Here is a 14,700-nt window from a genome sequence, read left to right as displayed (position 1 = left end):
TTGATCAGTTTGTTGGCATAAAATTTTTGATTTTTTTTAATTATATTAATATATTTAAACGTAAAAAAAATAAAGTTTAAATATGGTATTAATTTTTTTATTATTATTTATATATATTTTTTTTTTTTTTTTAACATTGTTACATAACCATTTTTTTTTATTTAAACATATATTATAATTTTTAACTATATGGAAACTTTTAATGGTGGGGTACTTTTGTCCAAATACCACTATTTGATTCATTCCCTCAATATTTTTATCTTATATGTAAACAATGGAAAACTAATTTATTTCATTCTTGATTCTTTCGACTAGTATCTATTTCTTTTAAAAACCTTCCCAACAGTAAACATGGCCTTAAAGTAATATCTTATGTTTTCCTAGAAATTGAAACACGGAATTGATTCCAAGATGCCTAGGCATGACCATATGGCCTACACACAATTTTATGATTTTTTTAATTCTGAATCATGGGGGGGGACTCCACTAATTCTTGCTTAATAAAGTTATTGAAGAAGAGAAAAATAGACAATTACTCCAACTAAGATAAAGTTTCTCTTGAAAATAACTGTGTGTGTATAGGTATGTTCAGGTTAGATATCCATAAGTATTGGTTGAAATTATACAGGCTTCGTGTGGCGGTTGTGGGAATTTCTCTAGCTTTTCTTTAAACATAAAAGTTATATGAGAAATCAGATAGGACTGATAGGGAAATATCCCATGTCATGATCACTTTTGTTGGTTGCTATTCCTGCCACACTCCTAGATGATCAATATGATTCGATTATTAATAATTAATCATGGATGATTTTTGGTCGATTAAAGGATGTATGATTGTCTGTAATCTCTAGGCTATGTTGTATTTGTTGGAGTAAGTGCGTCCACTAACTAAGTACACATTCTTCATATTATATTGTTTTCATAAATAATTAATCCACACATTTTTAGGAATTTAATCCACTAACTAATGTAATATCATTCTCATATTATATTGTTTTTTATAATGAATATTAAAGGTTCTACTTTATTATATTTGAATAGTTTAATTATGTGCATTATTATTAGGCAATAATCTGATATATTTCTAAGAAATTTCCTTATTCTTTATCAATAATTAAGAGTTAATTTAGTCATTTATATGGTGCTATGATTTTCTATGAATTTCTCTACCAATTTCTCATTCATGAATCATAGTTTCAAAAACATGGTTCTGTCTTTAATCAATTTCTTAAAGTTGTTTCTTGCCCGCCGTAAAGATCGATACTATGGTATGCTTGCTCAAATTGAACATTAATAAGAACTAATTTAATAGTTTAAAAATATTGAAGATTAATATAAAAAGTGCCATTAAAAATCTTAAGATACAAGGGAAGAAGACTCTGGTAGTTTTATTACGTACATTGTTTTACAATCATACACTTTACTATGAATTACTCATAACATAAGGATGAGACTTTTTTATTTAAATCCAATGATGCTTTGTCAATTGAAAAAGAGTAAGGACTTATCGTTTTTCATAATTAATTTCGAACTCAGCTTATCCCTCTTAAATATTTTTAATCTTCTACCATCGTTATTTTTCGCAATCAACACTTCTGTTAGTAGGCGGTTTTTTTATAAAATTGCGTGGAATTAGGGGCAAAACAAGGGCCATGTCTTTTGATAAGAAATCTTTTCTTTCTACAAAATTAGCTTGAAATTTTAAAATTAATCTTTGGAAAAACTGCACAAGAAGTTCTATCACTAGAGAATTAATTCTTGCAAGACTAAAAGCAAAAATAAAATTTTATATATTAAAAAAGGCATTAAAAACTGAAAATAATTCATATTAAGTATACAAATAAAGAGAAAGTGAAAATAATTAAAAATTAAAAGCTTTATTAAGTGATCAGTTTTGATTTAATATAATGAGTATTTTTTCATTCTGATTTTTTTAAATATTTTTATTTGAAAATAAAATGTCTAAGTTTTATAAAACTAATAAAAAAATTTGAAAATAGAGAAAACACCATGACTGGGGATATTTGATGAGCAATAACACTACGGACACTGAAAAAAGTTACACCGAAATTCTGTACCAACCTACGTGTAACGCGCGTCTAATTTTTTTAAATATTTTTTTTCTAGTGAACGGTCGTCCATCACATTTGTGGATGTCGTTCACGCACATGGACGGCCTCCATATTATATGGACGGACGTCCATATACAAGGGACGGACGTCCCCATTTAAAGGACGCCCGTCCCTGATTAAATACAATTAAAAAATTTGTAAAACATTAGGGACTGCCGTTCTCCATTATGGACGATCGGTTTTTCTTATTTTGGACGAGGCGTCCGTAAATAAGGAACGTCCGTTTCTTAACCAAAATATGAAAATAAAAAAAAAAATTTGGACGGCCCGTCCATATTTGGACGCCCTCCATACTTTAAAAAAAAAAAAAACATTAAGCCTCTTCTGTCTTCGCTCCTCTCTTTCGTCATCAATAAAGACTTTTGGAACTTGATCTTTCTATTCACTCTAAGAGCAGGCAAGAGTCTGTAGGTTGAAAAAAAATAAATCATCTCCGCGAAGATCTTCAAAGTATATGGCAGCTAGTCTCCCCTTGTCTCGCATGTTGTTCACAAGGTTTTTGATGCTATGAGTTTCATTTGTATATCACTCATATATCTTGTGTGCTTTTTCAATTGATTTGTTTTATCTTAAATTAAATGATATGCTTTCCCTCCTGTTTAAGAATGGAAAGCAATTATCAAAACTTCACGCAATTGTCAATAAATTTCTAATCTCTACCTTATAATTGCTCCGCAATCAAAGTTTATTTTGGTAGGTCTGACAAAACAATAAATTTCTAATTTCTTTTGGTAGGTCGACAAAACATAAAGCAACAGATATGACACTTTATTGCCGTTTGTCTATAACCTTTCTTCAACGCACAAGGCTGACAAATTCCAAATCAATTAGATTAGTATAATAAAATATAAATCAATAGAAAAATTAATTATATTATATATATTCTGAAAAATATGAATATTAAAATTAGTTAGCGCATGAGACAAATTTGGCAAGCTATATATATATATATATATATATTATTATATATATATATATATATATATATATATATTATTATATATCAAACATTTTATTTTCATGAAAGGGGGTGTTTTTTATACATTTAAGTTAATATAATAGTGTGTTTTTTTTATAGAGTTTCTTGATATATATGAACTATTTTTTAATCTTTATCCTTTATTTTGATAAAATTGGGATATGTATTATATAATATCTCTTTGAGTCAGTTTGAGTTTTGATAATTAATACTATTTTATTTTTAAAATGCTTATTAAACTCTAATTAGTGGTATTAACATCCGTGTGTATTTTTGGCATAACGCATGTGATCCACAACCACATTAGCTAAAGATATTGCTTCTAGGAAGAAGTTATTTTGTACGTTAAAAACAATTGGTGCTTTGATTCAATACTTTTTGATTGGAGAAAGGGGATTTCCAGGAAAATGAAGAAATAAAAATGCATGTGACAACAGTTGGTTACTGGAATCTGTACGGCGGACTACACCATGACCAGAACTGGCCGGTAGTTCACCGATCTAGCCAAAAAAGATTTGGCCATCGCTAAAGACCAAAGATGGACTTTTTTGACCTTTTTTGGTCGTCGATGACCACATCTAGCCGTAGATTTGGCCTTTTCTGGCCAGATCTGTTGTGGATCTGGTCGGAAAAGGCCATAGCAACGCGTTACAACACAGATCCGATCAGTCTATGTAGTAAAGCAATTTTCATGCCAGATTCCGACGGTGGTGGCCGGAATTTGGCACTGCAGGTGGTGGGGGTGTTTTTGTCATTTTATATATTGGGATATTTAATTAAATTAGCAAACTTAGGGGTTTTTTTATAGATTTTTAAATTTTACCTCGTAATACTCCCCTATTTAACTATCCAATATTATTCTCAAAATCTTATCCAAAATAATAAACCAAACGCATCCTATAATATTCATGAAAATATGAATATTAAAATTAGTTGGCGGCATGAGACAAATTTGGCAGCATATATATCTAAAACATTTTCTTTTTTAAAAATAAAAATAAAATCTAGTTTATTATCTGATAAAATTAAAATCTGGTTAACTATGGAACGGACTAATGCTGGCTAGTTAAGGATATACATTTATTAAGCCAAAGTCAAGAAAGAAAAGAAGGCCAACAACTTGAGATGAGGTTCTTGGAAGCTCTATGGTATTTTCTCTACTATTTCCTTTTTACTTTTCTCTACTATAGAAAATATGTGTTAATAATTTAAAAATTATTAAAAAAATAAAAAACCAAAAAAATGAAAAATTGAAAAAAATTAAAAAAAAAATGAAAAAGAAAAAATATAAGAAGGCATTGAATTTAAAGAAATAGAATTGAAAACCCTTAAAAGGTGTAAAAAAGGAAAACCGAAAATAATTCAAAATTTAAGTATAAAAATTAAAAAGAGAAAATGAAAATAATTAAAAATTAAAAGCTTTTATTAAGTGATCAGTTTGATTAAATATAATGAGTATGTTTCATTCTATTCTTTCAAATATTTTTATTTGAAAATAAAATTTCTAATAAAAATTTGTTGATAATTTTGAAGACTTTGATTGTAATTAATTTCAAATAGGATAGGTTACTGAAAAAAAGAGTTTATTAGAGATAGATTTGACTATAAATATCAATTAAACTAATAAAAATGTCATATAATTTAATAAAATAACATCTTAATTAATAAAAATCTTTAAATTTTCGTATATAAATATTTTATAAATGTTTTAGAATGGGAAAGCAAATATGGAAAGGTGCAATAACGTCATTTTCACAACCATGACTAGGGAGCAAAATTAAAAAGAGAATTATTCCCCCTTCATGCAATTGTCATGAAATTTCCACCCATTTTCCTGGAAGGTTGTTGGCGTTTTCTCTACCATTTTCTACACATATTTAATTCAAGAAGAGGGGAAAATCAGAGAAATCATTCATAATAAGTAAGAAAGTTTAATGGTTTTCCATCGCTTCAACACCCTCAAAGCTGTAAGTATAATTTATTTTGAAATATATCCATCAAATATTTTCCTTCATTGATCTTTTATCTACTACTGTATTTGCCTTATTTCTTAGTTCATATCTGACTTCACATATTTTCTCTGGACCAATTGCAGCTCACTATAAAACATTGAGATCCGGATACATTTGTTTGTTGGGTAACATACTTGGACTTTGTATATCTATTATTTTTCTTTTCTTTTATTTTTATTTTATGAAAGTACTGATGCATCTATGTTTTAAACAAGCTAAACAATTATTCACAATATTGTTTCCAAGTCCCTGATATTATAGTCTCTCAAGGTTTCTAAGTTTCGAGTATCAAATCTGAATTTCCAAGTTTGATTAATTGTACGTGCCTCATGTTGTTTCCTGGATTTGTTTCTTTTTTGTTTTTGTTCGAAATCTTGTTCACATATTTTTAATTTTTAGATAGTCAAAATATGATATCATTTTTTTATAATTAGAATAATATACAATAAACAATTTTTTTTTTAATTTTGTCTCTAAAGATAGAAAACATGATCTAAGATATTTATCTCTGTCACAAACTAAAAAAAAAAAAAAAAAAAAGCAAAAAAATATGGTTTTTATTTTTAAAAAATTAATTCATATCCAACATAGAAAATAATAATACAAAAACAATTTTTTTTCTTATTTTTGTGTCTCTAAAAGATATTAATTGTTTTTTTTCTTTTTTACATTAATTTTCAGGTCTGACAAAAGAAATAGCTTGCATATACAATATCAACAAAACTTTAAACTCATCATGCAAACAACCTCTTCATCACATCTTCTTCCTATCATTGGAAAATTATGTCTTTCAAGCTTTAAGGTGAAATCACGCGAAGAAGCTTCATAGATCATTGTATGCTACTCCTTATCAGAAAGATTGCGTTTTCTTAAGGATGACAAAGAATCTAAAAAGGAAAAACTCATTTCACCACAGCTTCGTCATGCAATTGAAGAATCAAGATCTACAATTGTTGTTTTCTCAAAAAACTATGCTTCTTCCACATGGTGTTTAGATGAACTTGTTCAAATTGTTCATTGCAAGAATATAACAATTTTTCCAGTTTTCTATAATGTGGATCCTTCAGTGGTTAGAAAACAAACAGGAGAATTTGAAGAAGTCTTTGTCAAACATGAAAAAACTTTTAGAGAGGATATTGGAAAGGTGCAAACTTGGAGAAGTGCTTTGACAGAGGTGGCCAATCACTCTGGATTTCCCTTAAATGATGGGTATGTGACACTTATTTCTTTTTTTTATAGTGGAAAGCTTAGTTATCAAAATGATATTAAATGTGCTAGTCATGAGTGTTGACACTACAAATTAAGCATTGAACTTCTTATTCAAATCAAGTTTTATCTTTATCAGAAATTTAAAAGTATTCATACAATGAAATATAACTACAATAGTGACTGAATGCTAAAACTAAACCTAATCAAAAAGGAAAAAATGAAAGTTTTATGTGTATAAACCTATAGGCAAACTGTGTACATAGATAATTTCTATGATATGCACTATTTATTCATTAGTATATTCATGACTAGCTAGTGTTGTAACCACAATTTTTTCTTGATCTTTTCCACTCTTCAGGTACGAGACACAATTTATTCAAGAAATTCTTAAGGAAATATTCAAATTATGTTTTCCAAAATATACAAGTGTTGAGGGCCTAGTAGGCATAGATTCACGTTTAGAGAAACTAAAGAGATTTATAAGTCCCGAGTCACATGATGTCCGCATGATTGGGATTTTTGGAATGGGAGGAATAGGTAAGACAACAATTGCTACAGTTGCCTATCATGAGTTGTTTTCTGCTGAATTTGAAGGTCGTAGTTTTTTGGCTAATGTTAGAGAGATTTCCCAAAAAAAGGGTCTACTTTATTTACAAAAGACGCTTCTTTCCCAAATTCTGGATATGAAAAAAGATGACATAAACATAGACAATGTCTATGGTGGAATAAGCATGATAAGAAGTAGGTTGGAGCATAAGAAGGTTCTTATTGTTTTAGATGATGTGAACCATCCAAGGCAATTAAAAGAATTAGCTGGCAAGCATGACTGGTTTGGTATGGGCAGTAGGATCATAATAACATCAAGAAACAAACATTTGTTGACATCCCATGGAGTAGATGGAGTTTACAAGGCTGAAGAATTAAATGATGATGAAGCCCTCCAATTCTTCATTTCAAAAGCCTTTAAGAAACATCAACCTTCAGAAAAATTTATGGGGGTATGCAAATGTGTTGTACAGTATGCTAGGGGTCTTCCATTAGCTCTTGAAGTTTTGGGCTGCTCTTTGTGTGAAAAAGAAGTTTATATATGGGAAGATGTATTGGAAAGACTAAAAGAATACGGTGATGAAAATATACTGAATGTACTTCAAATAAGTTTTGATGGGCTAAGAGATTTAGAGAAAAAAATATTTCTTGATATAGCATGTTTCTTTAAAGGAATGGGTATAGGTTATGTGACAAAAGTTCTTAAAAGTTGTGGTTTTTTTCCAGATGCTGGAATAGATAATCTAATTGATAATTCGCTCATAATTATAGCTGATGGTAGATTGTGGATGCATGATTTGTTACAACAAATGGGTCAACAAATTGTCTATAGAGAGTGTCCCGAAGAGGCTGGAAAACGTAGTAGATTGTGGATAGAAGCAGACATTCGTCATGTATTGACAGAAGGCACAGTAAGCAATTCAATTTTGTTATAATCATGTGCACTTTTTCAATCATCATTTGCTTTAACTAGTTAAATATCTATATGAGGTGTGAGCTAGCGCATTTTTAGCATAGTAGCTAGCCTCTCCAGATTGCACAAGCATGTGTAATTTTTTTTTTTTTTAATTTTCTGTATTTGTTGACCAATTTATAGTCCGATTGAGCATATTAAAGTCTCTTGTTCCTCAAAAACACTTTTATTTCCATATTTTTCGTTTTGTTTCTAGTTAATTTTTTTCCTCCTTAGTTTAGATATTTTCTATATACTTGAGCATAGTGACAATGAGAATAGTATGATCTATAATTAAAAAACAAAAAAATTGATAGTTAATTTTTTTATATTATTTAAAAAAGAGTAAGGAAAAAAATCAATAAAATATATATTCTATAGATTCATGAATATACTTAAATTAAAAATTATAGAAAACCTATAATATTCAATTTTAAAAATTAAATTAAAAATTATTTGAAAAGTTAAAAAGAGTTATACGTTTTACTTGTAAAATTTAGAAAATGATTTTTTTTTTTTTCAAATAGAATTCAAAGTTCCTTTTTTGTCTAACTTTTTTCTTTTATAAAAAATAATTTTACTAAATATCGTGAAAATTTATGAAATTTACAAAATAATAATTTCGTTAATAGAAATTGGTGTAAGCATGTTAAGTGAGTTTGAAATTGAAGAACTATTTTTATAAGATTGTGTGTTACTTGTAAGAATTTTTGTGCAACCCAATTAAGTTTTATGTTAAAATGTTAATGGCAGACCTATAAGTGGAGGAAAACTGTTACTTCTTGTTTGCTCAAGTGGATTGCAAATTTCACATATATGTTGAAGTAGCTAGCACTCATATCCATATAGTTCAATTCATGTGTTATTAATTCCTAATTTGCTTTCTCTCTCTCTTGTTTTCTTTTTTCTATTATTTAAAGGGAACTGAAAAGGTTGAAGGTATGATGCTCAACTTTTCTACAGAAGAGATCCTTTGTTGTGCTAAAGCATTTTCGAAAATGATCAATCTAAGATTACTCAAGCTCCGCAATGTTCAACTTTCAGAAGGCTTTGATTACCTTTCCAACAACTTACGTTTACTTGATTGGGAAGGATATCCTTTAAAATCCTTACCACCAAATTTGCAATTGGACAAAATTATTGAGCTGAAAATGGATCAAAGTCGCATTGAACAAATGAAGCAGGGAATCAAAGTAAGATTAATCCAATTCCACTTTCCTATTTTAATTTTTATGGAATATTATTTATGCTATTTATTGTTTAATAAATATGAAAAATTAAGAAAAGCACATCTTTATCTAACTTTTTTTTTTTTCTTTTAACAGTCTTTCAACAATTTGGAATCTATCAGTTTTAGTGAGTGTAAATACTTAATCAAAACACCAAATTTTAAATTGGCCCCAAATCTCAAGGATGTGAATCTTTCTAGTTGTAAAATGTTGCGTGAGGTTCACCCATCTTTGTTGGTTCACAAAAAGATTACTTGGTTGAATATGTTTGGTTGTACAAGTCTTAAAACTCTTCCAAACCAGATTCATATGGAATCCCTAGAACGACTTTGTCTAAGTAATTGCTACAAATTGGAGAAGTTTCCAGAGATTGTAGGAATTATGGATTGTCTACGTTTCCTTTCTTTAAACGGAACTGCTATTAAAGTACTGCCAATGTCAATTGAACTTTTGAGTGGACTTGAAGCATTTTATTTGGAAAACTGCAAAAATCTCGTGAGTCTTCCTGTCACTATAAATGGTTTGGAATCTCTTCAAACATTTAATCTTTCTGGATGCTCCAAACTTGGTAACTTGCCAAAGACTTTGTGGCATGTTAAAAGCCTAGAACACCTTAGAGTAAATGGAACTGCGATAAGACGACCAATGGCGTCCCTTTTTCTTATGAAGAATCTTACAGAATTAGATTTTAGTGGATGCAAAGGGCCGCCATCAAAATCTCAGTTTTCAGTCTTCTTCAAGGCTTTTAGATTGCCCACTTTGTCAGATTTTTGCAGATCTTTAAAAACATTGGTTCTGAGTGACTGCAATATGGAGGAAGAAGCGATTCCTAATGACTTTTTCTGTAGCTTTTCTTCATTACGAACGTTAGACCTCAGCAAAAACAATTTTGTTTCACTGCCTGGAAGCATCAATCATCTTTCTGAGCTTTACTATCTTGACTTCAACGGTTGTAAGAGACTTCGATCTCTACCGGAACTTCCATCCAACATAGAATATATTAACGTAAATGGTTGTGTTGCACTGGAAACAACATCAAATGCATTAAGGTTATGCAATTCCAAGCTGTTTGATTTTTTATGTATAAACTGCTTGAAATTGACTAATCTAGCATCTTCAATGCCTAGAGAATCCCTTAAGGTCAGTGTATTTCTCTTTCTCTCTCTTCATCTTTTGAGTTAAACATTATTCTATGACTTTTCTTTCTTTTTTTGAGTGCAGGCAATGCCAGATCCTCAGCCAATGTTCATGCAAGATCCTAGCATGGTTTTTCCCGGAAGTAAAATTCCAGACTGGTTCCAACATAAGAGTGAGGCGTCTTCAATTAAAATGGAAGGGCCTCCAGATTCTTATGATAACAAGATGGTGGGATGTGTTGCCTGCTGTGTTTTCGATTTCCATGAGCGTCAGAGTCAAGATGAGGATGAAGACACGACTATACATGCAATGCGCTGCGATGCGACCGGTAACAAATGGAATGCTGCTGCGATTAGTTTTCGCGAGTATTGGGGCAAGACTGTGTCAGAGCATCTTTGGCTAACCTATTTTCATGAAGAACTCTTTCAAGATTTTGTTGAGCTTTCATTTTTTTCACATGATCCAGCATTGGCGGTGAAGAGGTGTGCGATCCATCCAGTATACGAGAAAGAACTGAAAGAATTGAAGAAAAGGACCAACAAATCTAGTAGCTCTAGTTTTGGGAATCTATATGAGTTTGATGAATATTTTACCGGATCAGCAGTGGATGTTGACTGTGATAGGTCAGAAGACGAACCAATCTCCAAGATAATAACATCTCCAAATTTCACATATGGCGAATCGAGCTCAAGGTAAATCTTTAATATTTGTTTGGTTTTAACGACCTCAACGAATGTTGCTCTTGATCTCTCATCAACTTTTTCCATTCTCATATAAATTTTGATGTGAAAAAGGTCTCGAGTGAATGAGAAAAAAATAGAAGAGTATTCTGACGATGAAGATGAACCACCATCAAAAAGATTAAAAGAATTATAATCCTTCAGCTTTAGAATCTTCTAAAGCCTACATCTTATACAGTGCCGTTTTACAAATATATTGGTTAGTCCATATCTCTATTTCTGATCCAATTCTATCTTATTTTTCTCCAATTTTAATTTCTATGCCCGATTGATGTAGAATATATAAATCTTTAATTCTATATTTTAATAAATCTCTAGACATTTTTATAATCTGTTTATTTTTGTTTGACATTAAGGACATGGGACATACCAATCAATATTTCTGCTTCAAGCTCTGTCTTCTCGGTCGACCTCGAAACATGTCATGATCACAATAACAAATTTATTGCAAAAGAGCTTCAGCTTCTAATAAGATTGAAGTAGTAAAAACATCCCATAAACCTTATTTCAATATATGATTCTAGTAATGGTTTCCCTTTCTTTGTTGTCTGCAATCCATCCACAAGAGAGTCCAAGAGAATTTCAAACTTTCAAGAACAAGACCATTGTGAATATTTATTTGGATTTGGCTATCAACTCTCCACATCTTCTCTTCGAGAAACAATTCTTGGAAAAGCATTAAAAGGAATACCTATCCATTTTCCTACTAAAGTTTCAAGTCCATGGATCTCTCTAAATGGAGCTATCTATTGGATGTTAAAATCTTCATCCTTGGTTGTTGTGTGAGTGGTAGTTTTGGGAGTGGTATTCATCAGATTCTGGCAAACCTTGAGTGGTCCACTGGACCAAGCTCTACACATTCCTCTTGAACATCTGCTTCCAATTCTGAATGTAAATTTTCATCAGCCCTCATTTCTGCAAGGGAGAACATATAACGAAGAACTACAGTAGCCAAAATTGCCACCCCAGCCAAATATCTTCTCTTCAACCTTCAGCTTCTTTTGTTGTCTACTTGCTTGGATACAAAGCTATCCCCTTTCTGCTCAAACTTAGTTTGGGTGACCGCATAGGGATCTTTCCACCTGGACGAAAAGGAGCTCCATCCAAAATGAATAGCCAAAGCAACTGATGGTTCTTTAAGATATGTTACAAGACCATCCGTCTTTCTCCCAGTCTCTTTATCCACATAGATTTTCCCATCTACAAGAACAATATCACCATGAGAGCCAGGAAAATATGGTGGGTAATCATAAAAGAATGAGATAAGATGTTCCTTTTCCAAGGTCTAGTACACATACCCTTTCTATGACTAGATTTACTGGTAGAATTGCTCCTTCCATAGGCCAGCTTGCGTGCCCTTTCAGCATCTAACTGAGCTCTATACTCTCACATCATTCTATTGGTATCTGCTTCTAGTTCACCCTTTCTTACCTCATCTTCCTAAAACATCAAGTACAGATATATGTGACAAACATGTAATTTCATAAATTTACAAAAATTAATGCAAGCACCAAAACCAGTAACTTGCACATATTCAAAAGGAACGCATTAAGAAAATGTTGTAATTAAACATGAATATATTGAAGGAAACAATGTAACATAAATATAAAAGAATCAGACAGGACCATTGAAGCGACAAAGTTTGGGTGAAATATATTATTAAGATTAAATGGTCTACTAAGCTGAAGTCAGGGTTGCAAAAGCGAACATAAGCTCCATTGTTATTATTCTATTCTAAATAATCTTTCACTATTATTAATACTGGCTTGCTTCTTAGTAGAGACAGATAATTACATTAAACTTTACACATATTTATAGCTGTGCATGGTTAAAATTGCAAGTTTCTGCCAAATTTGAGTTACATTGAATGAGAAGAACAATTATAGCTATGCGCAACAACTCGCCTTTTTCTTTTTTCAGAATTCTTCCCAGGTAATTGTATAAGAAGTTTTAAGGCTGGCCAAACGAGCAGCATGCCACCATGGTGAATGAAAAGACCCATCCACCTGCGAGGGCCCCATCAGAAATATTCCAAGAAAAGATAATCATCCATAGTATAGTTACAGAATTGAATGAAATTTTCTAAATGCATGTCGAGAAACCTTGTAAATGCATATCTCTAGAAGATGATTTAAGATTCACATCCGCAAAAACCAATGTATCCCAACTAATTATTTAGTTAATGTGTTAAAACGTATAAACCTATATAAATTCTCATCGCTGACAGATTGTTTTGTCATTCAATTTTCCAAAATATGGGTCAAAATTCACTGTCAACATAAATCGAAAAATAATAACATAAATAAAAGGTGTAAAATCTCTCAAAACATGGGCTCTCACTTTAAATAAGCATAAAGTTCTTTTCTTTTTTTTCCCCCTATTTGAACAAACTTTAAGAAGCAAATTACAATAGATCTAAAACATTACCCGTCACAGGTTGTATATTACTAAAATACAAAACTGAATCAGCATTACATACAATTCATACTTCCTCACTAATTTCACAAAAAGATGTTACAAATATCATGTCGAATGTTACCTATAATCCAAACAACAGTACCATGATTTCCCTTTTAAAAGTCTATAAATTTATTTACACAATCTCAATACCCTTTTAATAGTTTTATCAATATAACAATTATATCACTAAGAAAGCATATAATATTATTAATAACAATAAAAAAAACTAACAACACTAAGTAGAAGCAACTAAATAATTCCAAATACCCTCCTACAAGCTCATCAATTTAGCAATTTTATTACTTAAAAACACATAATAGTTACAAATTAACAAAATAATAAAAATAAACTGCTAAAGGATTATCAATTTTTATACACAATCCAAAAACCCTTTTGAAAGTTCATCAAGTTGGCAATTTTTGATAGAATAAATTAAAAATAATTAAATGAAAGTAATAACACTAAGCAGAAGCAACTAAATAATTCAACAAAATAATAACAATAATTAACAATTAAAAAAAATTGGGTATGAAAGAGTACAAACCATGCCGTCCTCGATCTCTTCCGGCGCAGCAGAGCTGGGGCCGAGGCGAGCTCGCTGCATGGCCTTGTAAGCTTGGTTTTTGCCCATTCTGAGAGAGACCGAGGTGACGAAGTGCAAGAAAATTTGTGGGAAAGTTGGAAACCCAGATAGAAAACGAAGGAAAATTTAAGAATTAAGCTGTTAACGGTCGAAATCCCATCAGAATTGAGAGGAAATATAGGGATTGTAATGTTTCTGCGAGAAAGAAGTTTAGAGATTGAAATTGAAAGAGATTAAACTTTTGAAGATGAGAGATCTCAAATCTTTGGCTCGGGAATTATGGGTTTGGTCTGTTGGTAATTTTCAATTAATTTTTAAAAAGAACAATTTTTAAAATAATCACCTAATTAAATGGTATCAATAAACCATTTATTACTTTATCTAACACTAAAAACATAAAAATTCCGAATTATGAAAATTTGTTCTTTTTATTATTCGCCCCATAATAATAATAATAGTTCAACTTTGAAATCATGGTTAAATAAAATAAAAATAGAATGCATTGGTGGCCTCGTTTGAGTAATTTTTTGATCATTTAAGAGGAAAAAGCTAGTCTCAAAGCTCAAAGCTCCTCTTATGCTTCTAGACCTTGTATGGGTGCATTCTTTATATAGAAATTAAGATTCTAATTGAGTTTGTAAAATATAAAAAACAGTTAAGGCAATTAGACAATCTCACAAGCATACAACATCAAATTTAATAAACTCATGCTAAACCCAAA

At 30.6% G+C, this 14,700-nt stretch overlaps 1 protein-coding gene across 3 annotated transcripts in view; it reads left to right on the top strand.

Moving 5' to 3' along the window:
- Window positions 1-13,321, top strand: part of LOC116131244 (disease resistance-like protein DSC1) — a 28,317-nt gene extending 14,996 nt beyond the window's left edge. The window contains exons 2-5 of one of the 3 annotated variants that reach the window (XR_004128232.1): window positions 9,702-10,199; window positions 10,281-10,888; window positions 10,991-11,135; window positions 12,857-13,321. Coding sequence is in view for 1 of the 3 variants with exons in the window: in XM_031416894.1 (XP_031272754.1) it covers window positions 9,702-10,199; window positions 10,281-10,888; window positions 10,991-11,072 (1,188 nt within the window). In the remaining 2 variants the exon portion in view is untranslated. Of the gene's footprint in view, window positions 1-9,701; window positions 10,200-10,280; window positions 10,889-10,990; window positions 11,273-11,292; window positions 11,655-12,856 lie in introns of those variants that run through there. The other 2 variants (XR_004128233.1, XM_031416894.1) reach the window with 2 other exon arrangements.
- Window positions 13,322-14,700: the final 1,379 nt, after the last annotated feature.

The sequence above is a fragment of the Pistacia vera genome, unplaced genomic scaffold (assembly GCF_008641045.1).
Source record: "Pistacia vera cultivar Batoury unplaced genomic scaffold, PisVer_v2 Contig230, whole genome shotgun sequence".
NCBI lineage: Eukaryota > Viridiplantae > Streptophyta > Magnoliopsida > Sapindales > Anacardiaceae > Pistacia > Pistacia vera.
This window is presented reverse-complemented; position numbering and strand designations above follow the sequence as displayed.